Source organism: Ranitomeya imitator, chromosome 3, assembly GCF_032444005.1.
Source record: "Ranitomeya imitator isolate aRanImi1 chromosome 3, aRanImi1.pri, whole genome shotgun sequence".
In the NCBI taxonomy this organism is placed as follows: Eukaryota; Metazoa; Chordata; class Amphibia; order Anura; family Dendrobatidae; genus Ranitomeya; species Ranitomeya imitator.
This window is the reverse complement of record NC_091284.1, coordinates 704,623,232-704,640,160: the sequence shown is the minus strand read 5'-3', so window position 1 is coordinate 704,640,160 and position 16,929 is coordinate 704,623,232. Positions and strand designations below refer to the sequence as shown.

The 16,929-nt window shown below is 46.5% G+C and overlaps 1 protein-coding gene across 1 annotated transcript in view; it reads right to left on the bottom strand.

Moving 5' to 3' along the window:
* Positions 1-5,547: 5,547 nt before the first annotated feature.
* Positions 5,548-16,929, bottom strand: part of LETMD1 (LETM1 domain containing 1) — a 42,855-nt gene continuing 31,473 nt past the window's right edge. Inside the window, exon 9 of the mRNA XM_069758615.1 lies at positions 5,548-6,926. Within this exon, the coding sequence (XP_069614716.1) occupies positions 6,853-6,926 (74 nt within the window). The 3' untranslated portion in view covers positions 5,548-6,852. The remainder of the gene's footprint in view (positions 6,927-16,929) is intronic.

Sequence of the window (16,929 nt, the reverse complement as noted above, 5' to 3'; positions counted from 1 at the left end):
ATCTCCATCCGCGCCTGCCTCTACGCGAGGTCTCCAGGAAAATGGCCACGGATGTGGCGCAGATGGAAATCTCAGGAGATGAGATCTCAGCGCCAAGATCTCCATCTGCGCATGCGCCGCCTCGGCAGCCATTTTCCTGGAGTCCACCGCATAGTAAACAGTGCAGGGGCTCTGGGCTTTCACAAAAATGTCGGCGGTGCCCCCGCAGCACCAAACACCCTGCTCTGCTGTGGCCTGCACCACCGAACACCAGCAGCGACCCTGGGACCCCACTTTACCGCAGCCACCACTCCCATAAGCAATAAGACGCCTGGATTGTAAGAAGCACCACCATTTTATTAAAAAAATGTTTTCCTTTTTTTCTCCTCAAAATTTGGGGTGCATCTTATAAACAGCAAAACACGGTAATTTCACATACAACCCCAAAGATGGGCCGGACAAAATTGTTGGCGCTTTACTGAAAATTTTGGAAAACAACTTTGTTTCAAACATGTGATGCTCATTCAAACTCACCTGCGGTAAGTAACTGGTGTGGGCAATATGAAAATCACACCTGAAACCAGGAAAAAAAGAGAAGTTGACTCAATCTTTGCATTGTGTGTCTGCATGTGCCACACTAAGCATAGAGACCAGAAAGAGAAGAGCACTATCTGATAAAAATATCAACAATCTCAAGGGCACAAGTCCATCCCCAGAGATCTTGATATTCCTTTGTCCGCAACATAATCAAGAAGTTTACAACCCATGACATTGTAGCTAATCTCCCTGGACATGGACAGCGGAAAAAAACTTATGAAAGGTTGAAAACTAGGATAGTCCGGATCATGGATAAGCAGCTCTAATCAAGTTCCAAAAAACTTCCAAGCTGCCCTGCAGGCTCAGGCTGTATCAGTGTCCGTGCGAACTATCCAATCGGCGAATGAAATGAACGCTATGGCAGGAGTCCCAGATGGACCCCACTGCTGACACAGAGACATAAAAAAGTTAGACTGCAGTTTGGAAAACTGTATGGGAGTAAGCCAAAATCCTTCTTGAGGACAGATGAGACCAATATTGAGCTTTGTGATAAGGCACATCATTCTACTCTTTACCGGAAACAGAATGAGGCATACAAAGAAAAGAACACAGTACCTACAGTCAAATATGGTGGAGGATCAATGATGTTTATGGGGTTGTTTTGCTACCTCTGGCATTGGGTGCCTTGACTGTGTACATCATAAAATCTGAAGATTACTAAAGGATTTTGGGTCACAATGTGTCACGCTCATACCCTGACTGGTGGGCGTGAGCTCGGGGGGTTTGTGGCCCCACTGTGCCACAAACCAGACTACCCTGGAAGGGGCGTGACTATGACAGCTGCCTGGGTTTTCGCTGGAGCCTCTGATGGTGAGGTCAGGCTTGTGCAGCAGGCAGCTGCCAGGTGCTACTCCAGGGTGGTGTCTGGCTGTGGCTGCTGATCCCATTTGGTGGACAGGAACACTAGGATTGGTGCGGGCATCAGGCAGGACTGGCAGAAGAGCACGGATGAGATTCAGATGAGTAGGCTGGCACAGCTGAGACACAGAGCTGGCAGAGACCCGGCAGAGAACACAGGGCTGGCAGGCACGGCAGAGAACACAGGGCTGGCAGAGACACGGCAGAGTACAGAGGACTGGCAGAGACACGGCAGAGAACACAGGGCTGACAGGTGTGGTGTATGAAGGAACAGGTAGGGACCTGTTCACACAGGAGGTGCAGGTACGGAAACAAGCCAGAAGGAAAGGAGAATGAAGGAACAGGTTGGAACCTGTTCACACAGGAAGAGAAGTGCAAGGCTGCAGATAGGAGCAGAAAAGCAGCAAGAGATAGCGTAGCAAGAAAAGCTAAGCAGAGCGGAGCCACAAGGAATGTGGAGAGGAGCTGCAGCAAGAGATTACTGCAGCAGCAGAAACTAAGCAGAGTAGGACGGAGCAGAACCGCAGGAGTGCGGAGCAGAGGCAAAGGTACAGAGCAGGCAGATCTGCAAGAGTGCGGAGCATAAGCAGACTGAGAACACAAGGAAAGACACAGCAGGGAAGGAAGCCACAGACAAGGAGACCGAGATAAGACTAAGTACAGACAAGGCAAAGGAACAAGACAAGGCCAAAGACACAGGGACCAGGATATTCTGCCTCCTGGAGGGCGGACAACAAGATCAAGATAAGGAGAAAAGCCTCCAGAGAGGGAGTAACACAGAGCAAGGCCTGGCAAACTCAGAAGCTAAACACAAACTGAGCTAACACATTGCACAGGCCCAGTCCACTGGGTGGAGCTGCACCAAATACTGGAGGCCTCTTGGTAATTGGTCAGGAACAGATTAGACAGGTGCACCTGATTTCAATAAGAACCAGAGGGTTCAGGCGCCGCCCCCTATACACACAGCCAAGAAGCATGCAGAGAGCAGAGAATATGGAGCTGGCAAGAAACAGAAACCACATCATGACCTGGAGCACTGGGTAAGATAGTGTGAGAGACCATGCCGTGATGCCAGCAGAGCTGTTACACAATGTAGTGGCCAGTGTCAGAAAGATGGATTTGCATCCTAGGTCATGGTTCTTCCAGCAAGAAAAATGACCCCAAACATACTTCAAGAAGCCCCCAAAAAAGGATGGAAACAGTGCTGAGGAGTTCTGAAATGGCCAGCAATGAATCTGGATCAAAATCCCATTGAACAACTGTGGAGAGATATTAAAATTGCTGTTGGGAGAAGGCACCTTCAAATATGAAAGACCTGGAGCAGTTTGCAAAAGAAGAATGGTCCAAAATTCTAGTTGAGATTTATAAGAAGCTTGTTGATGATTATAGGAAGCGATTGATTGCAGTTATTTATTCAAAAAAATATGCAATCAAATGTTATGTTCAGGGTGCCAACAATTTTATCTGGCCCATTTTTGGGGTTTTGTGCGAAACTATGTTCAATTTTCCTTTTTTTGTATTGTTCCAATATACACAAAGGAAATAAATGTGCATAACAAAACATGTGTAATTGCAATAATTTTCTGGAAGAAATACTTCATTTTCTTAAACAATTTCAAGGATGCCAACACTTTTGGCCATGACTTTTTCCTTCACGGTGATGGATTCATATACAAAGATCACCCACTCCCGGTGACATGAGGGAACATAAGGGTGATGTGATTGGTTGTGGAGAATCCCATTACTGGTAAGTAATTCCTTTTTTTCCTATCACCCATGACAGCAGCCACAGAGAAACTTTAAACTTATGATGGAACTACAGCTTGTAGAACCTTTCTCCCAAAGGAAAAAAAATCAGCAGAAGACCCCAAATCCCACCTGTAGAAGGTGCAAGGTGAGGACCACATTGCTGCCCTGTGCATCACAGGGATAGCGGTTAGGATATTTTCCCTTGCGGTTTTATTTTTTAGCTGGCTTTCCAAATGATCCAGGCATACCAGCATGGACCTGGCTGTACATGTCGCTGAAATGATTGGCTTAAAAGAACCCCCAGAAGACTCCCAAACTTTCTTTAAGAGACAATTCACATAGCTATTAAAGGGATCTCAGAGCTACAGAAGTGCAGGGGACTACAGCTTCACTCTGAAGGCAGAAAGGATGAAATGGTCACTTCAGATACCCGATCCTCATATTCCCCAACATAATGTCAGGAGGACCAATACAAATCAAATAATTGTCATATTTATCTGACTGTCATCTAATGCTTATGGGGCCACTAGTCATTGCTTGTATGTCCTATAAAGTAACAATTCTGGAATCTTTTTGTAGAACTCTATACTGTGATATCCCTCCGTTATTCCTGTAAATCAATGAATTGACAGAACATTGTTTGTAGGGAGATGTCCGGTTGACAATGATCACACGGTAGTGACAGTGCCACACTAAAGGTACCTTCACACATAACGAATTCGTTAACGATATCGTTGCAACATCACGCTTTTTGTGACGTAGCAACGATCCCGCTAACGAAATCGTTATGTGTGACAGTGACCAATGATCAGGCCCCTGCTGGGAGATCGTTGGTCGCTGGGGAATGATCAGGACCTTTTTTTGGTCGCTGATCACCCGCTGTCATCGCTGGATCGGCGTGTGTGACGCCGATCCAGCGATGTGTTCACTTGTAACCAGGGTAAATATCGGGTCAGTAAGCGCAGGGCCACGCTTAGTAACCCGATATTTACCCTGGTTACCATTGTAAAAGTTAAATAAAAAAAACACACTACATACTTACATTCCGATGTTTGTCACGTCCCCCGCCGTCAGCTTCCCTGCACTGACTGTCAGCACCAGCCGTAAAGCAGTGACGTCACCGCTCTGCTCTGCTTTACGGCCGGCGCTGACAGTCAGTGCGGGAAGCTGACGGCGGGGGACGTGACAGACATCGGAATGTGAGTATGTACGTTTTTTTTTTTTTTTTACTTTTAAAATGGTAACCAGGGTAAATATTGGGTTACTAAGCGCGGCCCTGCACTAAGTAACCCGATGTTTACCCTGGTTACCCGGGGACTTCGGCATCATTGAAGACAGTTTCAACGATGCCGAAGTCGTTCCCCTGATCGTTGGTCGCTGGAGAGAGCGGTCTGTGTGACAGCTCCCCAGCGACCACACAACGACTTACCAACGATCACAGCCAGGTCGTATCGCTGGTTGTGATCGTTGGTAAGTCGTTTAGTGCAACGGTACCTTAAGGGAACATCATAAATGAAATTGTAATACGCAGTTGTGAATGTGTTCCAGAAGACATAAGAGGAGTATCAAAACACAATTCTAGGAAAAGTTACCCAAGCATCATTATTTTTTCATGGCTAATACAACTAATTAGGCTAGGTTCACATTGCGTTAGGGCAATCCGTTTAGCGCATAGCGCTAGCGGATTGCGCTAACGCAATGTCTTTAGAGGGGTCGCGTTTGTTGTTCCCGCTCGGTGATCTGCGCTAGTGAGGAACGAACCTGCAAGCAGCGTCCGAGGTCCGTCACAAAATAACGGCACATCGCTAACGCGTGCCGAAATTGGCATGCGCTAGCGATGCGCTACAGAGAAAAATCACATTGCTGTCAATGGGTGCGCCAACGAACCTGTTGCATGGCGTTAATTGCGTGCAACGCAGTCCGTTAACGTTAACCCATTAACGCAATGTGAACCTAGCCTAAGTAAAAAGAAATATCAGGGAGAACGGACTAATTTACCTTTCAGGAGGACTTAACATGAGGCGTTTGTGTGAATATGTATATTGCCTCTTCAGAACTCTATAGCGCCACCAACAAGTCACTAATGACCCTTTAACGAGCCTTGAAATGTGACTTAGGACAAAAGTCAAATCACAATCTCAGTTTGCAGACACTGTTTCGGGCTATTGCCTCTCGTCAGTGCAAAGTGTGAGATCTGATTTGGCTATGTGAGAGGCTCTGGACTAAGATACATTTTAATTATATCCCCATAATGCCTGTATTATGGCTTTCACAGATCAAACTTTACAATTCACCACAGAAACTTAAAACAGCCCCCCAAAAACCCACACAATTAAATGAAAATAAGCTTACAAAATAATAGTATTAGTCTTAAAAGCTCCTTTATCAGTTTTATACTTACAGTTCCACTGCATGAACAAAGAAGTAAAATATACACAAGCAAATTGTGGAATAATAGATAAAAACACAAATAAAAAATACAATTTTGTACGCAAGTGGTTTGCTGAAAGTGCCTACAGGTAAGAAGCTGCAGGATCTGGAAACTCCCGCTGCCTCTGCTGAATGGACAAAATGGTTCAATTCACAATTGAGTAGAAATTAAACAGTGCTATATAATACCTCCATCTAATGAACGGTAAAACATACAGACCCATCGTACATTTTTTCAGTAGCATACTCTTATAACAGTACATTACCAGCACCTACAGAGCAAATTGGTCCTTTCCTAAAGAGGACTTGTCACCGAACATCTGTTTTAGTAAATAGTTGTATTCCTCATTAAATAACAATTCTATAAAATCTTTTCTTAAAACTGTCGAACTTTGTGCTGTTACTCTGTTATTCCTGAATAATGTAGCAACTGGGTGTTACTATTCACCCTTGTAAAAGGGGTGTGTCCTGAAAGTGTGACACTGACCAATCAAATTATGCAGGGACACGCCCACCAACTGCTGACTCCACCTGATCCTTCCCCCGAGGTCCTGGGCTGCAGTTTTTAGCTCTGGCAGTCGTTTCTACACAACCATGTGTCTGAATTTATTTCGGATAGTTATTAAACTTATGTAATGTTGAACGATTCATACATTTCTAGGAGAACCGGCAGAGGAAAAGAACAGCACAAGAAGGTCCAGAATAGTTACTTCATCTGGGAATACAAGTAGCCACTAAAATAACACGTTGCAAGGAATTAAAGGTCCTCTTTAAATGAGTTCTCTAGGAATTAAAAAAAAACTGTCTTTTTTAGATTGAAACAGCGCCACTAGTATTCATGGGTGCTGTGTGGGATTGCAGACATTCACATGAATAATAAAGCAGGTTTTTTTTTTTCTTTTTTCCTTATCTTAGATAACCACTATAAAATTTACATAAAAAGGCAGGGGTATCTTCAGGACTACATTCTTCCTTAATGATATGGCCCCAATATGACCACTTCGTTTTTTCCACATTTCTCCAGGATAGGAATTATTTCACACAAAAGACTTTAAAACATACTGGTGCGAAACGAGTCTTCTGAGAAAAGGACAGTTTACATAACCCACTAAGTCCTGAAAGAAAGGGACCTTTCAATAGTGCATGCTTTACAAGTCTTCAGGACACCAAGTCCTCGGGCCCAGAGCTGGTAAGACGAGGCAGAATAGAAGTCGGAGCCTACTGTCTATTACTTCACATTCACTTCTCTAGAGACTGGAGGTAGTTGGCAGAGAGTAGGACCATGCTGTGCAATAATAGCGATGCCTCAGACTCTGGAAGAGAAAGTACACAGAAGAAAATACTTAAGATGATAGCAGTATAAAGCCTTGGGTTAAGTGCCCAAGATGACTTTTTGACACTGTGAATGTTTATTGCAAAAAAAATACAGTCTAAGGGTACCGTCACACTAAGCGACGCTGCAGCGATACCGACAACGATCCGGATCGCTGCAGCGTCGCTGTTTGGTCGCTGGAGAGCTGTCACACAGACCGCTCTCCAGCGACCAACGATCCCGAGGTCCCCGGTAACCAGGGTAAACATCGGGTTACTAAGCGCGGGGCCGCGCTTAGTAACCCGATGTTTACCCTGGTTACCATCCTAAAAGTAAAAAAACAAACGCTACATACTTACCTACCGCTGTCTGTCCTCGGCGCTCTGCTTCTCTGGTCTGGCTGTGAGCGCCGGGCAGCCGGAAAGCAGAGCAGTGACGTCACCGCTGTGCTTTCCGGCCGCTGTGCTCACAGCCAGAGCAGAGAAGCAGAGCGCCGAGGACAGACAGCGGTAGGTAAGTATGTAGCGTTTGTTTTTTTACTTTTAGGATGGTAACCAGAGTAAACATCGGGTTACTAAGCGCGGCCCTGCGCTTAGTTACCCGATGTTTACCCTGGTTACCAGCGAAGACATCGCTGAATCGGTGTCACACACGCCGATTCAGCGATGTCTGCGGGGAGTCCAGCGACGAAATAAAGTTCTGGACTTTCTTCCCCGACCAGCGACATCACAGCAGGGGCCTGATCGCAGCTGCTTGTCACACTGGACGATATCGCTAGCGAGGACGCTGCAACGTCACGGATCGCTAGCGATATCGTCTAGTGTGACGGTACCTTAAGGGTATGTGCACACGTCCGGATTTTTAGCGTTTTTTTTGGCGGATTTTCGCTATAAAAACGCTATAAATCCGGTAAAAAAAAACGCTAACATTATGCATCCTATCTTTTAGAATGCATTCCGCATTTTTTGTGCATATGTTAGCGTTTTTTCCGCAAAAAAAACGCATTCCGCAAAAAGAACGGACATGCTCATTCTTTTTGCGGATTTTTTGCGGATTCCATGGCAAAAAGGACATTCAGGAAAAAAAAAACGCTAAAAATCCACACAAAAACCGGGCAAATTCCGCGAGAAATCCGCGCAGAAAAAAAACGCGGATTTCTGGCAGAATTCTCAGGATTTTGTCAGGAAAAAAACCTGACGTGTGCACATACCCTAAGGGTATGTGCACACGATGCAGATTTAGTGCAGAACTGCAGCAGATTTTTCTGCAGCAGAAACGCTGCAGAACTGCACTGTGATCACAGTACAATGTAAATCAATGTGAAAAAAAAAAAGCTGTGCACATGGTGCAGAAAAATCTGCGCAGAAATGCTGCAGATTTCAAAGAAGTGCCTGTCACTTCTTTTGTGCAGTTCTGCAGCGTTTCTGCACCCCAACATAATAGAAATCTGCAGGTGCGTTTTTTATGCGTTTGTGCAGATTTGTGCTCAAAAAAACGCATCAAAAACGCATTAAAAACGCACCTGCAGATTCTGCCAGGAGATGCAGATTTAGTGCAGAACTGAAGCAGATTTTTCTGCACCAAATCTGCATCGTGTGCACACAGCCTAACAGTTTCAGTGTTTTAGATCCAAGTCACGGATCAAACGCAACCATGAAAGTCTATGGGCCTGTGAAAATCTTGGATAGCACATGGATAACATCAAATTGTTTGTCTATCCCTGACTGTTTCTTAGGAGAAGCTTGAAAAACCTCCAATAGTTGCATACGAGAAAACCCGATGGTAAAAATGGAAGTGCTGACTAAACACTGATCAATATCTGGTCCAGAACACTGATAGAAAATGGCCCTAAATGGTTAAATGCCAAAAAGCTTACAGGGAGTGGGTAGGAGGCTCTGCAGATTCACAGAGAGAGACCCACCCAGAACGACAGCCACCAACAGTATCGGCATGTCAACAGCACCCTTACAGTTCAGCCTTGCAGTAAAGCGGAGAAACATGGTCTCCCACTCTACCAGCCTCTGCTCTGCATACCGGAGGTGATTTTAGGCCTGCGGCCTACAGAACGTCAAAGTCCTGATGCGGGCAGAGCTACGAGGTGACATCTTGTGTGTGCGCCAGTGCAATAATGTCGCCAGGTCAGTCCGCTCGCGCCTGACTCTTACAGTGCCAGCGGACTCACCAATATCTGGGGTTATGTAAATATTTGGTGTTTTTCACCTTGTCAGTATGATGCGCCCACTGTCCCCACTACAAGTACTATGTGGGGATCATTCAATGTGTGGGGGGCCTTATACAGTGTGGAGACTACTTTGGGTCCATCATGATGTGTGTGGGGGGCGATGGGTGGATCATACTGTGGAAGCATCATGTTGTGCGTAGTCATGGGAGATCAATGTGTGTAGAGCTGTTGGGGACAATATTTTCTGTTTGGACCTGTGGGAGATCACACTGTGTGAGGTAAATTATAATATGTTGGGGATTTGGGGGTGCTATCATATTACGTGGGGGTCTATCATATTGCATGGGGGTCTGTGTGCGGTTTTTTTTTTTTTTTTTTTCTGGCACTCTTACTTTTTTGTGGGGGGAACCCAGGGTTCTTTATTACTGTATGTGGGTATGAATGGGGAACTCGGGGGCCAATATTAAATGTTAAGTGGGCACATAACATATTGCAATATAGGACCACTCAGTCCATTGTAATCATCAAAGGAGCATACAGGGGGCATTATTGTTTTCTAGGGCACTCACAGAGGGCATGTACATTTTCACGGGGGAACTTTAACCAACTAGATGGCACACATGTGGCACCTTTCTTTGTAAGGGGCCCAGTGGTGGGCATTATTATATAGAGCATTGTTACTATGCTATACAGCAGGTGCAGTATTCAGGACACATCCAGCAGCAGTGGATCAGCATTGAGGGGGTATCAGTGGAATAAGAAATTTGTGCAGGTTGGGGATAGATGGGGATGGTGCCTGAACTGCAAGAAGTCAGATGTGCCTTTGTTGTTATCTGTGGCTGGAGAAGTTGTCATGTCGGTCTGGGCCAGATGGAAAAGACGGGAAAAGCGAACAACTCCATCACAAAGAACATCATCTGCAAGTCACTGTCTGTAACTGTACTGTAGTCTCTTACATGTTCTGCAGAACTGATATCCACTATAATATCAGCCTTGATATAGTTATTCACCAGTAACATCAGGAGGCTGCTCTATACCCACTAGTACAGAACGCCACCATGGTTGTAAACATGTTTACCTTGGTTAGATGACCACTCAGATGTGTCCCTTGAGATGAACCTCTAACTACACCTCTGGATCCATCAAATTGTTCAGCTGAACACATAGCCTCAATTTGGTTAGAACAATAATCAATATGATCCAGAAAAGTTTACAGTAATCGCTACCTCTGTGATACAACTAAAATGATTGCCATGTCCCATTGGTCACAACACGTATTCAATGTTAAAAGGTTTTTCCCAGTCATTGTTGACTCTTCATTTAGGCCACGTTCACATGTTCAGTATTTGGTGAGTTTTTTACCTCAGTATTTGTAAGCCAGAACCAAGAGTGGAACAATCAGAGGAAAAGTATCATAGAAACACGTCACCACATCTGTATTTATCACCCACTCCTGGTTTTAGCTTACAAATACTGAGGTAAAATACTGACCAAATACTGAATGTGTGAACGTGGCCATCACATGTGCATGACATTGCGCCAGGCCGGCTAATCAGAAGAAGACCCATGAATGATGGGAGGTAGCAGACGGTTCTAAGGACTCCTGTCCAGCAACTACAGATTACTGACATGGCTACTGTACTCAGTCCTGCAAAATGTTTAACACCAACTCTACTCAACACCATTCACTGTGCAAAATATAAACCTTTATGGTCTTGGATGGTTAAAGGGAACCCGTCATGTGAAAAAAAAAAAAAACAACCCCGTTATTAACCTGCAGATTTGGGGTTAAGAGCGTTCTGAACCTGCCAGTCGCCCGTACTTAGAACCCCGCTGCCAGGAGGAAATGAACTTTAATCCTGCCAGTAGCATTCAGCTTTTACGAAACCAAGAAAAAGAAAAGATCATGTCCATAAAAATGGGAGCACCTCAGACAAATATCAAAAAATACATAGTTCTTTATTGATCAGCATAACTATATACCACCCACAAAAAAACAAGATTAAAAACATTTAAAAATACACCACCAAAAAACACAGCAGTCATATCCTAGTATAGGGAAAATGACAACCCACAACCCTATCCCCTCCCAAGCAAACAGAGATGTATAAGCATAAACAAATGTAGTAATCCCAAACAAGATCACATATTAACATACACTGTATGAAAAAATATATATATTGTAGAACTCTCAACCTCAATTGGAACGATACAAAGTATACACACGCAAAGGACTACTAATATCACAGTACCATATAGCCCTAAAGAAACAGTAATAATGTGCTAACCGGTACGCAGCAACCAAGTCTAGGCAGCTATGATAAGAGGAAACTCATTCCACAAGGATAATAAGCATGCCGGACATGGTAGTCACACATATGTCAAAGTATAACAAAAATAGCTATAGCTATTCTTTTCCCTGAGGAAGCCGCCACAGTTGCGGCGATACGCGTGGGTTGCACCCCACAGCCCTTTCTCCCTCTCTCCCATACCTCTCCCTCTTTAACCCACATATGATCTGGTCGTCCACACGCATATGGACTTTTCTCAGGCGTGGGTATTCTAATCTTATTTTTGTTATACTTTGACATATGTGTGACTACCATGTCCGGCATGCTTATTATCCTTGTGGAATGAGTTTCCTCTTATCATAGCTGCCTAGACTTGGTTGCTGCGTACCGGTTAGCACATTATTACTGTTTCTTTAGGGCTATATGGTACTGTGATATTAGTAGTCCTTTGCGTGTGTATACTTTGTATCGTTCCAACTGAGGTTGAGAGTTCTACAATATATATATATTTTTTCATACAGTGTATGTTAATATGTGATCTTGTTTGGGATTACTACATTTGTTTATGCTTATACATCTCTGTTTGCTTGGGAGGGGATAGGGTTGTGGGTTGTCATTTTCCCTATACTAGGATATGACTGCTGTGTTTTTTGGTGATGTATTTTTAAATGTTTTTAATCTTGTTTTTTTGTGTGTGGTATATAGTTATGCTGATCAATAAAGAACTATGTATTTTTTGATATTTGTCTGAGGTGCTCCCATTTTTATGGACATGATCTTTTCTTTTTCTTGGTTTCGTTGTAGCTTGTCAAGTCCATGGTGAGCCCCAGTATATAATTACTTGGTTATACGCATTTAGTGGTGCCCTCCACCTTTCTCCATTTTATTAGCATTCAGCTTTTAGTCATGGGGGCTTTGTCAGCACGGTTTTAGTCACCGATATGTTTATAGAGAGCGCCAGCTTAACATCATACCTGGCACTGACTAACAGCAGCTCAGCATTAGGGCCAGTTGTCAGTCAGTGCCGGGACATGGTTACAGCCGCTGCACTCTATACACTAAACCCTGAATACTACCGGTAGGAATAAAGTTAATTTCCTCCCAGCAGTGGGCATCTGAGTGCGGGCGACGGGCAGGTTCGGAATGCGATTAACCTGCAGATTAACAGCATTTTTTCATGTGACTGGTTCCCTTTAATATTCAACATTATAGAAAACTAGCTATTGAACCCGTTCTACGCCCGGGTGGTGAGCATTTATATTGGTATATGGTCTCCATCCTGTCATGTGCTGCTCCATACTGCGTCCCCATCCTGTCATGAGCTACTCCATCCTGCGCCCCCATCCTGTCATGTGCTGCACCCATCCTGCGCCCCCATTCTGTCATGTGCTGCTCCCATCCTGCGCCCCCATTCTGACATGTGCTGCACCCATCCTGCGCCCCCATTCTGACATGTGCTGCACCCATCCTGCGCCTCCATTCTGTCATTTGCTGCTCCCATCCTGCGCCCCCATCCTGTCATGTGCTGCTGCCATCCAGCGCCCCCGTTCTGTCATGTGCTGCTTCCATCCTGCACCCCCGTTCTGTCATGTGCTGCCCTATTCTGTCATTTGCTGCTCTATTCTGTAATGTGCTGCTCTATTCTGTCATGTGCTGCTCCCATCCTGCGCCCCAGTTCTGTCAGGTGCTGCTCCCATCCTGCGCCCCCGTTCTTTAATTTGCTGCTCCCATCCATATGCCCCATACGCTGCTCCATAAAGGTTTGTGGCCCCCATAAGATGCTCCATAGTATATGCCCCGTACACTGCTCCATAAAAGTTTATGGCCCCCATAAGATGCTCCATAGTATATGCCCCGTACACTGCTCCATAAAGGTTTATGGCCCCCATAAGATGCTCCATAGTATATGCCCCGTACACTGCTCCATAAAGGTTTATGGCCCTCATAAGATGCTCCATATTATATGCCCCGTACACTGCTGCTTCAGGAATCGGCGCCTGCGCAGTCTGCGCTTTCCGGCGCCATTTTCTTGAAGACACACTGAGGTTTCCAACAAAATGGCGCCGGAAAGCGCGGACTGCGCATGCGCCGATTGCGGGAGCAGGGAGAAATTCATGGCCCGGAGTTAGGGGGCCTAAAATTAAGAAATCGCTGAGGCATGAAGTGCCACAGCGTAATGAGGGTGGGATCCTGTGCACACGCTACCGGATTCCATTCCGCTGCCATTTTCTTGGTCCTCCTGCTGCCGGAATCAGCGCCTGCGCAGTCCGCACTTTCCGGCGCCATTTTCTTGAAGACACACTGAAGTGTGTCTTCAAGAAAATGGCGCCGGAAAGCGCAGGCGCCGATTTCGGGAGCAGGACCTAGAAAATGGCGGCGGAAAGGAATCAGGTGGCGTAAGTAACAAATTGCTGTGGCATGAAGTGCCACAGCATAATCAGGGCGCAAATATGTGCACGGTGTCCCCCTGCTCCCGACCCCCTGCTCCCGGCAGTCCGCGCCTTCCGGCGCCATTTTTTCCCCCTGACACTCTATAATGTAACGCTAGGAGCGTTGCGCCTGCGCAGTCTATAAAGGCTTCGGACAGAGTGACGCTCCCAGCGTTATATTATAGATGGCAGCGTTGCAGACTGTGTGTAGTATCACATATGGGATGTCACAAGAGCAATAGTGATCATGGTTTGTGGTGAGCAGTAGGATTCTGTATATGTAGAGTATATAACCTGAAAGAAGAGTGGCCATTGTGCTGCGCTCATGCTCATCACCAGAGCACTCCGCCATTGTGCTGTGCTCATGCCCATCACCAGAGCACTCCGCTATTTTGCTGTGCTCATGCCCGTCACCAGAGCACTCTGCCATTGAGCTGTACATGCCTGTCACCAGAGCAATCCCCGATTGTGCTGTGCGCATACTCGTCACCAGTGAACTCCGCCATTGTGCTGTGCTCATGCACATCACCAGGGAACTCCACCATTTTGCTGTGCTCATGTCTGTCACCAGAGGACGCCATCAATAGATTACAGAGAGTACTGGACAAAGATGCTGAAGGAAATAGGGATTTTTGTGTACTCACCGTAAAATCTTTTTCTCCGAGCCAATCATTGGGGGACACAGGACCATGGGTGTTATGCTGCTGCCACTAGGAGGACACCAAGTTAAACACAGAAAGAGTAGCTCCTCCCCTGCAGTATACACCCTCTCACTGGGCAATATTCAACCAGTTCGGTAGAAAAGCAGTAGGAGTATTAAACGAAAGACAATAAAACTGTCAAAACCAAAGAAGTAACAACAAGCCAAAAGGCTAACAGAGTGGGTGCTGTGTCCCCCAATGATTGGCATGGATAAAAGGATTTTACGGTGAGTACACAGAAATCCCCATTTCTCCTACGCCTCATTGGGGGACACAGGACAATGGGACAGCCTAAAGCAGTCCCTGGGTGGGAGCAACATAGCTATTACCCCATGTACCATAGACTTAAAGATAAGGTACTACTGCTGACTGCAGAATGCGCCTGCCAAGGGCAGCATCTGCAGAGGAAAAAGAATGAATGTGGTAATGCTTTGTAAAAGTATGCAAGCTGGACCAAGTCGCAGCTTTGCAGACCTGTTATGCTGACGCCTGGTGCCGAATGGCCCAAGAGGCGCCCACTGACCGAGTAGAATGGGCCTTAATCCCTGCTGGGATAGGCGCACCATTGCCACAATAGGATTCCTGAATTGCCGATCGGATCCACTTGGCTAGAGTGGCCTTGGAAGCAGGTAAGCCCTTCCATTGTCCCTCTGGAAGCACGAACAGGACATCTGACTTGTGGTAGGGAGCCGTCCATGAGATGTACCGTCGAAGAGCCCTAACCACATCAAGAGTGTGCAGAGCTTTCTCAACGCGATGGACTGATGCCGGACATAATGAAGGCAGAATAATCTCTTCATTGAGATGAAAGGAGGAAACGACCTTGGGTAGAAAAAAGGAAGAAGTCCTCAAGACTGCCTTATCCGGGTGAAAAATCAGAAACGCGGGTCGGCAGGAGAGAGCCGCCAACTCTGAGACACGTCTGATTGACGTAATAGCCACTAGAAAAACTACCAGGAAAGGAAGGTCAGAGAGACGTCCTGCAGTGGCTCAAAAGGGGCCTCCTGAAGAGCTCCAAAGCCCAAATTAAGATCTCATGGATCCAAAGGCATTTTATAGAGAGGTGCCACAAGGGAAACCCCCTGAATGAACGTCTTTACCGGTAATCTGGTGGCAATTTTTCTTTGAAAAAGAACTGACAATGCTGACACTTGTCCCTTGAGGGAGCTAATTGCGAGACCCGATTCTAGTCTTGATTGGAGAAATTCCAATATGGAAGGGATGGAAAATACCAGTGGGGATCGTCCACGGGCGTTGCACCACGCAAAGAAGATTCGCCAGGTGCGGTGATAAATGCGCATGGACACAGAGGAGAGAGTCCAGCTTGGGCTAGAATCCAGGATTCAACCAGCCACGCCATCAAAGACAGGGCCCCGGAGTTCTGGTGGTAAATTGTGCCCTGTGAGAGGAGATCCATGCGATCTGTAAGCCGCCAGGGGACGTCGGCGACCAGCTGAACCAGTTCCACGTACCATTCCCGGTGCGGCCAGTCCGGCGCAATTAAGATCACTGGTACCCCCTCTGCCCTGATCTCCCTGATGACCCTTGATAGCAGCGAGGAGGAAAAATGTACGGAAGGTGGAACTGATGCTACGGTAGAACCAAGGCATCTCCTCCGATGGCGCGTGGATCGAGTGATCGGGCAATGAACTGGGGGACCTTGTTGTTGAGCCTTGAGGCCATGAGGTCCACATCCGGGATCCCCCAGCGAGGCAAATCTGCTAGAAAACTTCTGGGTGAAGGGACCATTCGCCCGAGGCGAGACCCTGGTGACTGAGGAAGTCCGCCGCCCAATTCTCCACACCTGGTATGTGGATCGCCGAGATAGGCAAATGGTTGCGCTCGGCCCAGCGGAGGATGTGGGTCACTTCGAGCATGGCCGTCTTTCTGCGGGTTCCCCCTTGACGGATGATGTACGCCACAGCTGTGGCGTTGTCGGACTGGATTCTGATGGGTCGACCTGCAAGGTGATGGTGAAAACGGAGCTTGAATTTCCAGGATATTGATGGGGAGGTGCGACTCTAGAGTCGACCACCACCTGTGAGCTGTGTGGTGACTGAAGACTGCACCCCAGCCCAAAAGGCTAGCATCGGTGGTCACCACCAGCCAGCGCACTGGGAGAAAGGACTTCCCCTGGTTGAGAGAGGACTTCAGCGTCCACCACCTGAGGGTCTGCCTGACCTGCCAAGACAGACAGAAGCGACGGTCAAGAGAAGACGGGTTCCCGTTCCAAGCCGACAGCAGCACATGTTGTAATGGACGGGATGGAATTGCGCGCACTTCCATGGCGGCTACCATTTTGCCAAGAATGCGCATGCTGAAACGAATGGAGTGAGAGACTGGGTAGAAGAGAGTTCATGCTCCCTGCTGCAAGGCCGAGGCCTTTTCAGGAGGGAGAATA